Source organism: Diabrotica virgifera, chromosome 3, assembly GCF_917563875.1.
Source record: "Diabrotica virgifera virgifera chromosome 3, PGI_DIABVI_V3a".
Classification (NCBI taxonomy): domain Eukaryota; kingdom Metazoa; phylum Arthropoda; class Insecta; order Coleoptera; family Chrysomelidae; genus Diabrotica; species Diabrotica virgifera.
In genome coordinates this window covers 251,607,299-251,618,213 of record NC_065445.1, presented here as the reverse complement: position 1 = coordinate 251,618,213, position 10,915 = coordinate 251,607,299, and the positions used below count along the sequence as shown (strand labels likewise).

Sequence of the window (10,915 nt, the reverse complement as noted above, 5' to 3'; positions counted from 1 at the left end):
TTAATATTGTTCTGAAGCTATATTATATCATTCTGTCCCAGCTTTAAATTGTGGCATATTTCCCAGTTAGAATAATAAGCTCGTTTATTTCAGAGTCGTCCATCATTATACCTAAAAAGCATATAAAGATACTATTATGTTTCTTTTTTAACCATTCGGATACGCAACAATATTATTATTACATCTTAAATTACTCAATTTACTTTTATTTAATACCTATATATGTACGTACCTTCAAAATATCCGTTAATTTTTAAAGTACACCAATAAATCCAACATCCATCTATATTAACATGAACATATCACGCCATCTTGACAAACACTGACGACTAAATCATAAATAGTTAATCTGCGCAATTCTTTTGTGGAAGAAAATCTCTTTGCAAGTAACATTTCGGCATTAATGACAAAGTTTTTATTTTATAACCACACTTACTACAGAGGGTATTTCTGAAGAATTATTTCTTGTGGTTTAAAATATTTATTTGATTGCAAGAAAATTTCTTGTTCACAAATATAAATATGGATTAACTTAACATTATATTTCTTATACTGCAAAATATTTGTAGTTTTCAATTTAAGAAATAAAAACTTTAGGATAAGAAAATTAAATGTAACCATTAATGCATTTCTTAGTATTGAAGAAATTATCTGTAAGAAATTATTGAGTTGTGTTTAAAAAACTCGTTTCTTTATATGTGAACCGGTATGTTTAAGTTAATAGGATATGTTAACTTTTAAGAAATATTGCTCAAAGAAATCGGTGTTTTAGGAGAAAAGAAATTGTTCTCTCGGTGTAAAACACCGATTTCTTTGAGCAATATTTCTTAAAAGTTAACATATCCTATTAACTTAAACATACCGGTTCACATATAAAGAAACGAGTTTTTTAAACACAACTCAATAATTTCTTACAGATAATTTCTTCAATACTAAGAAATGCATTAATGGTTACATTTAATTTTCTTATCCTAAAGTTTTTATTTCTTAAATTGAAAACTACAAATATTTTGCAGTATAAGAAATATAATGTTAAGTTAATCCATATTTATATTTGTGAACAAGAAATTTTCTTGCAATCAAATAAATATTTTAAACCACAAGAAATAATTCTTCAGAAATACCCTCTGTAGTAAGTGTGGTTATAAAATAAAAACTTTGTCATTAATGCCGAAATGTTACTTGCAAAGAGATTTTCTTCCACAAAAGAATTGCGCAGATTAACTATTTATGATTTAGTCGTCAGTGTTTGTCAAGATGGCGTGATATGTTCATGTTAATATAGATGGATGTTGGATTTATTGGTGTACTTTAAAAATTAACGGATATTTTGAAGGTACGTACATATATAGGTATTAAATAAAAGTAAATTGAGTAATTTAAGATGTAATAATAATATTGTTGCGTATCCGAATGGTTAAAAAAGAAACATAATAGTATCTTTATATGCTTTTTAGGTATAATGATGGACGACTCTGAAATAAACGAGCTTATTATTCTAACTGGGAAATATGCCACAATTTAAAGCTGGGACAGAATGATATAATATAGCTTCAGAACAATATTAAGAAAGGAGTTATTAACCAACTGCGGGGCCTTCCAGAAATGGTAGAACTTCATACATGTAAGTACCTTTTTAAAAATGTGTATCAACCATAATAGGTTTCTTGAATGTATCGTCTTCTATAAAAATATACAATGCAACGCTATATCAAACATGGCGGGTGCAACGCTGAGGATTTTTTCTGTTAATTTATTTGAGATAAAGAAATCAGTTAGTCTAAAAGAAATATATGTTTATGGTTAAGAAATGTTATTGCCGAAAACCGTGAATTAGTTAATATGCATTAAATGACTTAGATGTAAACTAATAATACTTCCCGTAATAAAATTTCTTAATGATTAGGTATGCTGTCTCTTTTAGATTATAAAAATTAAGAAAATTACATATTATTATGTCTGCTTCAATGTTTTACATTGGTTGTATTTTCCCTCTTGTTTTAGCTAAACAATGTTTATTGTGTGACTTAATATTATACAGATAAATAATTAATATTTCATTAACAAAAAGAAAAAAATAAACAAAGATGTATAGGTTAAATAATGCAATGTTTGAACTAAATATGATTGATTATTATTAGTATTAATAGTTCTTATGTGGGGCCGTGTATTTGTGTTTTTTGTATTTCCTAAATTTGTCAAAATAAATATCTATATCTTTATAAAAAATTTTTATTAAAATAAGTTTACTCTTTCTACATAATGATTTTGTTTTAGTGAATTGCTGATATACAAAGTGCTATTAACAAAAGAAGAAAAATTTGAGGAAGTTGGATTTGCCTCTCCATCCCTTTATTGTTGTGTAGAAGCCAGTGGTTTAAGAGTGGAGAAAATATTTGTATGTTATAATAACGTTTTATATCTTGTTTTATTAATAAATAATGATTTTACCTTAACACAATGATTTATTTCGCCGTATGTAATATCACTTTATTTTCAAGAAATATTAACTTAACTCTAAATATACGTTCATCTCTGCGAAATATATTTGTTAACATTAAATAAATTAATTATTAATAGTAAAATAATAATATTCCTTACTAAGAAATATTATTGCTCAGAAAGAATAGTTTTCTAATGTGTAGAAAATATATTTTTATGACTAATAAAATTAATTAACATCAAGTGTAATTTCTTTCTGATAAATGGGTTTGAAGTTTGCCAGAAAGTGATAGTTCAATCATGTTTAAGATATATTTCTTTGGCTGTAGTAGAATTTATTTGAAATATTTTAGAAAATTATATCTTACATACAAAGATATATTTCTTAGGCAATATGCCAAGTCGATCTTTCTTAAATATTAATAAAGTTTCTTTATGTCAAGAATTTTTTTCTCTCGGTGCAGAGACGCACATGAAACAAGGGAACTTTGTGTACCCCCCTTGTTGACCTAAATGGAAGTTAACCATTTTAAGATCAACACAAATCACCCATTTGTGTGTGTGTTATTCATACTTAATTTTTTCCATAACCTTAGAAATATTTGCGTATGCTTCTTTTAAAGTCGTCGAATGTGCAATAGGTATGGATCCGTATTTGTTACCGTTATGAAGTAAAACACACTTTAAACTTCTTTTGCTGCTGTCTATGAAAAGACGCCAATCACTAGGTTGGTACTTTTTAAACCTATCTGTTGCAAAATACCACCAACATCGTTACAAAAAACTAAATCCTTCTCTTCAGAAAAATACGGCAACAGATTTTTTTCTCGGGTACGATAAAATGTAATTTTGGTTTCCGGAGTAAGCAAATTCTTTACTTTTAAACGAGATGCTAAAATTTCAGAAGCTTCTTTCGGTAAGTTCAGATCTCTTATTAAGTCATTTAGTTCTTTCTGATTAAATGGTTGAGGCTCTGAATGGCTACATTTGTAGTCTGGATCAGAGTCTTCACTTGATGTATTTCGTTCGGTTTCACAGAGATTTGGATCATCAGAAGATTTAGATGTGCAGAAGGTAAGTTATCATCTGTCGTTGAGCAGAAGGTAAGTTAGGATATGACCACTTGCTTCGATTTCCAGGGTTAATTCCATTTATTTTCACAACGCAGAAGTAGCAGTCGTCATGATGGTTTCGAGGTTCTCGCCAAATCATGGGTGTTACGAACATTATTGCATCTCTTTTTCCATTGGACCACAACCGTAGACATACCACACATTTTTGGCACACAATATGAGGAGCCCATGGCTTGTCTTGATAACACAATTTTATATTAAAATATTGATGGTACGCAGTTTTCACAAAGTCCGATATAGGTTTTCGATATTGTTTAAATATATATTCACCACAAATGTAGCAAAAACAGTCTGGATTAAGCAGACAACATCTTCTAGAGGAAGCCATATTGTTGAAGTTTGCCGGATACGGTAGTCGGAAAAACAAACACATGCACGACAAGACTATTACAAAATTAACAACAATAATGACGCCGGACTCTACGCACACTTTTTTGATACTAATAGTAACTAACAGTGTTGCCAATCCACGCTGTGCTGGTGGCAAAAACGGTTGTGCGCATAGGCAACCCAAATAACATTTAAAATCTTCGAATATCTAAAACGACGACAAAATTTGTTTTAGTGACCAATAAATAACAAAAATCTAAGTAAAAATAATTAATGAGGGTAGTTAGCCATAACTTAAAAACAAAAGCTGTTATAGAAAAATAATTACCGTATTTAAAAAATCTGCGCCGATTTGAGAAACATAAAAAAAATCACAGGAAACAAACAATTTTTTTTTGTTGACCAGTGTTATCATTGACCCGCTGCCTGGTTCTTCTGATATTATTGGACTGAGTATTTCATCTTAAAATAGACCTTCTATATATTATTATAATCTTTTTATGTTCGTTCTTTTGTTTCATGGTCTACTGCTGGCTTCTATCCGCTAGTTGACGTCAATTAGTTGATTTCCGTACCTACGTCTGTAGCTTCCGATGATTTCTCTAATCTTATGTATATTATATACGAGTCGCATCATTCTTGTAAATTTCCTGTTTCACAGCATTTCTCATTCAACCAAGTTTTCTTGGTTTTCCCTATTTTCTTTGTATTTCCCTGTCTATCTTGGCATATCTTGTTCTGTCTACAATTTTTATGATAATTCTGTTCTCCATCAATTTGAGTATCTCATACTTATTTGTGAAAAATTGTTTTATGTCTCTTCTAATTGGATGTTTGCATCCCGATATTTTTTGTTCTCGGTTGTAGCTGGCAATAATTCTTGATTTTCCTTATTTCAATAGTACATTTTGTTTTATTATTTTTCAGTGCTTGAGTACTTGGGACATGTGATGAGAGGACAAAAATACTCATTATTACAACTTATATGCAAGGAAAGATCCGAGGAAAGCGGAATGTGGGATGACGAGAACATCCTGGCTTAAGAACTTACGGAAATGGTTCGAATGCAGTAGTGCAAAGCTATTTAGAGCGGCAGTCAACAGGATCCGCATTGCCATGATGATTTCCAACCTTCGATAGAATATGGAACTTAAAGAAGGAGATTTCTCAGTGCCGAGAGATCAATGTTGTGTGTATTTTGGCTCTGTTTAAATTGTTTTAGATTTAACCTGAATTTAGCAGGAACTGGGTTGTGATCTTAAGATAAGTCGTTGCAAATTTGATATGAGTACAAAAACGACTTAATCAGAATTAAAAAACAAAGTGATTTACGCAGTGGTTGTATTCTACATTTTATGGTTTTCAAAAATAAAACACTTAATATATAGTTAAGTCCATGAATCTTTACCCGTGCGTCATTAATACCTGGAGAGATAAAACGCAAATTTGATAACTCAAATTTTAACCCGTAATAGGAATTTTAACCCAATTGCGAATCTGGACCTCCACTTACAGTTGAACAAGTAAAGTATGCCATCAAAAGAACCAAAGATGGTAAAGCAGTAGGCCCTGATCATTTTCATTCCGAATTCTTAAAACTTATGGACTATGACGGCATAAAATGGTTGACAAATATATTTATATTAAAAATATAAATATATGACACAGGCATAATTCCCCAAAAATGGCTAGAATCAAATTTTATAAATTTTCCAAAAAAACCTAATGTGAGAAAGTGCGAAAACTATAGAATTATAAGCCTTATGAGCCATTTACTTAAAACATTTCTAAAGGTCATTCACAAAAGAATATATACAAAGTGCGAGGAACAACTAACAAGAACACAATTCGGATTTCGTGATGCTCTGGGGACACGGGAGGCCCTTTTTGCTGTACAAGTGCTATTTCAGAGATGCAGGGATGTAAATTATGTAAATTATGATATACGTATGCTATATAGATTACCAGAAAGAATTTGACCGAGTAAAACATGAAAAATTAATAACTATAATGCAAGAAATTGGAATTGACAACAAAGATCTGAGAATTATTAGAAACATTTATTACAATCAAACGGCCAAAATCAAAATAGAAGACCAGTTGACTGATAAAATTGCAATAGAACGAGGAGTACGACAGGGCTCTATTTTATCTCCACTACTATTCAATATTTACTCTGAATGGGTATTTAAGGAAGCTTTAGACGGTTTTGCGAAGGGAGTATTAAATTAATGGTGAATGATTAAATAACATTAGATATGCAGATGACGTTATAGTTTTTGCCGATAATCTGAATGATTTACAGATATTAACAAATCGTATAACAGATGTCAACAACAGATACGGACTAGCTCTAAACATATAAAGAAGACCAAATTTATGACAATTAGTAAAAAACCAATACTAAACGCTCAACTTACAATCAACCAATATATCGAAAGAGTTGAGAAATATATATATATATATATATATATATATATATATATATATATATATATATATATATATCTGGGCACGAATTTAAATAGCCAATGGGACCACTTAACAGAAATTAAACAGCGAATAATAAAAGCGAAAGAAGCATACGTTAGAATGAGACCCATTTACAACAGTCGAGATACATCATTAAAAACAAAATACCGTCTGTTGAAATGCTGCATATTCACAGTTCTGCTCTACGGAATGGAAGCGTGGACACTAACTGTTGCATCTATGAATCGGCTCGAAGCTTTCGAAATGTGGTGTTATAGGGGCATCTTACGTATATCCTGGGTTGACCGAATTACTAATGTGGAAGTCCTGCGTAGAATGGGGAAAGAGTGTGAAATTCTCATAACCATCACAACAAAAAAAATTAGAATATTTAGGACCTGTAATGAGAAATCAAGAACGTTACGGCCTTCTCCAACTAATTCTCCAAGGGAAGGTAAATGGTAAAAGAGGACCGGGAAGAAGACGCATTTTCTGGCTTCAAAATTTACGAAAGTGGTATAACACGACTACCACTAAACTGTTCCGCGCTGCGGTAAACAAAGTTAAGATAGCCATGATGATCGCCAATATCCGGATCGGATAGGAACTTTAAGAAGAATAGGAGCCGTAGTTACTTACTGGTCACTTACTGTTGCGTTTAGTAAATTTCAATTTCCGACTTATCAACGACTTATTTCGTATGCTTTAAATGATGACGCACGGGCAAAGACTCGTGGACTCAACTATATGCCTGGTTTAACCAACAGATCTTAAGATTAAAGCGTGCTTTAAGCTCAGCTTAGGAAACATACGCGTTGAACCAATGAGTCATAGATCAATTTTTGGCTTGCCACGTGGATTGCCTCTTAAACTTCGCCTCAGTTAAGACGTGTTTAGATAAGAATCGAAAATTATGGTGTAACGTACACTCAAAAAAATTTAGTTCGTATTATTGATTAACAGTGATTATTGAATAGTATTTCGTTGTAACAATTTAATTTTTTGTTTCAACGAACTTTTAGACATTGACGAATGTATTTGGTTATTGTCACAATAATTGTAAAAACAACTAGAGTACATTAATCAATAACACTCAATTTATTCAGCCAATAATTAAGTTTCGAATATTTAATCAATAATGTTAATTCTGGCAGCAACTCACTTTCTTGATTTCGTAGATGACAAGCAATTACCTTGGTTTTTCGTGACAACGTACAGATTTCATTAAAACATGGTACAAATGTTAATATAGAGTAATATATGATTATTGTATAGATATAAACTGATTGTTGTGACAATGAATGCATTAAGCAATCTATTACTGCATTTAATAACCACAATCAATGTGGTCGTGGTGACAATAAACGTAGTTATTGAGACAATAAATGTTTTGCTTGACCATTTGAAATGTAACCGCTTTTCCTTATCGTGATACCCCTAGCTTCTCTGTGTTACCGAAGTGCCGAATAATAATTTCATTTCGTTTCCAAGTGTAGTTCGTAGTAGTCCAAGTTTTCGTGTGTCTATTATAGTGAAATTTCGGTCGAATTCTTTTTAAATGTATTCATTTTTTTCGAATCCTGAGAAAACTAATTATTATTTTTGAAAATTTAAACGCAAAATAAAATATTACAGTATTATCGAGGGTCTGAAGTCCCTAAGAAATTCTATAATGAATATTTTAATAAGTCACAGGGGTGAAAAAGAGAAAATTTAGTATGATTTTTAATTTCAAATATACCATTCAAAAGAAACTTTTTGTTTATTCTAAGGGACTTTCAGCCCTCGGTAATAATGTAATATTTTATTCTGCGTTTAAATTTTTCAAAAATACTTATTAGTTTTCTCAGGATTAAAAAAAATGAATGCGTTTAAAAAGAATTCGATCGACATTTTGCACCTGCATTCTCAAAGAGTATTAAAGTGTTATACATTTTTGGAATCACTATTTCAAACGCCTTTAAATGAGCTGTCACATGATGTACTTTCCCATTAAAAACAACAAAGTTATGCCTGTCACCTGAAGAGGGATCGCGTAAAGTTCGAAACATTGATGTTCTAATATACTTTGAATATTTTAAAAATCGACCTGTCCGAGCGTTTTGCTTATGTGCCAAAAATAAATAAGTTAATAAGGGGAGGGGGGAGTGTAACACTTATTCCAGCGCACTGTATAAGTGAAATCATATGAGAAATCACACAGTGTAAAGTCTATTAGGTTTAGGACAAAAAAGGGGGATTTAAAAAATAATATTAATCAATATCATACATTGGGCTAATGCATTCAGTAATTATTAATATAAAATACGTTTATACTAGGAATGAACGAAACTGATTGTAATAATGAATAGAATTGCTTGTAAAAATAACCATATTTATTGTGGGAATGAACGGAATTAACTGTATGAAAAACGGAATTAATTGTAGAAATAAACGAAATACGTTAGGAGAAATAAATAACACTGTTATTGGCACAACGAATAGTCTTCGTCGGTCAATTAACGACATTGTTGTTTCAATGAATAGTGTTCGTTGACTCAGTGAACAGAGTTCGTAATATCAATAAAGTGATATTATGGTATACATAATGAATATTCATCCATTCAATAAACGTAATACATTGGCTCAACTAACGAAAATATTGAATTGATGAACATCGCTTTGTTGTTCCAATAAAACCAAGAATTGGACAAATTTTAAATATTGCGTTTGTTGTCTGAATTAAAATTTTTATTGATATTACGTACCTTTTTCGTTGAGTGTAAGTGAGACTTAAAGCGGCCCTATCTATAAATTGAGCTGGGCTAAGCTGGAGCTTAAGATTTGTTGGTGAAACTAGGCATTACAGATTATTTTATCAATTAATATAAAATAAATTCAATTTACACTATAAAAGTTGGTCACTACAGTCACTACAAAATTCATTGGCTATAAAACAGCCAGTTCAGCATTTCTTGATCTAAATTTTTTATATTAAATATATTAAATGTCTTAATCTTTTGGTATAAACTTAATTCTCATTTCACAAGCATGTCGTAATACTATATCCCCTTTGTGTCGCATATCACATGGTTTGGTAACTGCTTCCATTTTGAAGCTTCTTAAAATTCCATAAAGAGCAGCCTTCATTTCCAGTAGGCCATATTTCTGTCCTGTAAAATAACAAAGTATTGGTCAGTTTTTAATACAGTAGATATATCTACTTACATTGTTTATTATTTTTTTCGAATTTCTTAGGAAATTATAGAAAAAACAAAAAAGTGACAATGGCGAAGATGATATCAGCAGTAAAAATTCAAAACGACTCGTCAACCCCATTTGAAATACATAGGGGTTAGATGCGCTGGCGTGTCAACTTTTTAATGTAGCATTAGAAAAAGTCATACGGGACGCTAATTTAGATAGCAGGGGAACAATATTCAATAGATCTGTCCAAATTCTAGCATATGCAGACGATGTGGACATTATAACAAGGACTAGAGCGAGAACTGCGGAAATCCTAACCGAGCTAGTAGCAGCAGCAGAACTAATGGGGTTACATATAAATCGAAATAAAACCAAACTCATGGCGACTAACACAAACACAAGAGCTGGAAATGTTGAAGCAGATCTAATCATCAATGACCAAAACTTCGAAGCGGTCAAGAGTTCATATATCTAGGGACATCGGTTAACCCCAATAAAAAAACCTTCAGGGAAAATTAAAAGACGAATAATAATTGCAAACAGGAATCTATTTTTTCACAGCAACGAAGGGTATCTAACGTAATATACTTGACGATGGGAAATTATCAAAAATTATCGGGTATAATATCACAAGAGAGTGAGAAGAAATTTAAAATAATGCGACAGTTTTTCGAAAATTTGTTGTCTGGCAATAGGCTATGGCCCAATGACAACAAATTTTAGTAAAAATGAAGCATTATTTTCTTATTTATTCTTACTGTCGTGTGATATTCGTAAGATAATTTTTTAATACGTATATTATGGATATTTTCTTAAATGTGACAGTTGTCAAAACTAGGAAACTGGTTGCCATTAAACAGAGACAATCTACTTAAAAAAATTCTATCGGTAATTTTCTACAGTAGATAATTCTCAGTATAATTTTAATCTGATTAGACAGAATTAAACACGTGATCAAATATCTTACTATACGATTGGAAATAATCAGTATAATTAAATGAAACCGCCTGCAGTGGACAAGACATGTAGCCCGGGCCCCTGAATCGAACATGATAAAAAAAATTCTAACAGCGCAACCCGTGGGAAAGAGAAGACGGGGTAGACCAAAGCTGAGGTGGATGGACGGGGTCACAGACACAAGATGCCGAGAAGATCGGTGTCGGCAACTGGAAAATGCAAGCAAGGGACAGAACAGAATGGCGTAGAAAGTTGAGAAGGTCCAGGCCGAGAAGGTCGAGGCCCTCTAAGGGCTGTAGCACCAAAATGATGATGATGAATAGAAAAAACAAACTAATCAGAACTATCAGGAAATATATGTTATCTTCTTTTTATTTTTTTTATTATATGTTAAC

General features: G+C 31.5%; 1 protein-coding gene across 1 annotated transcript in view; it reads right to left on the bottom strand.

Annotated features, from left to right (window-relative positions):
- Positions 1 to 5,232: 5,232 nt before the first annotated feature.
- The window catches only part of LOC126881691 (cytochrome P450 4C1-like), a 39,693-nt gene continuing 34,010 nt past the window's right edge, over positions 5,233 to 10,915 (bottom strand). Inside the window, exon 8 of the mRNA XM_050646100.1 lies at positions 5,233 to 9,529. Within this exon, the coding sequence (XP_050502057.1) occupies positions 9,369 to 9,529 (161 nt within the window). The 3' untranslated portion in view covers positions 5,233 to 9,368. The remainder of the gene's footprint in view (positions 9,530 to 10,915) is intronic.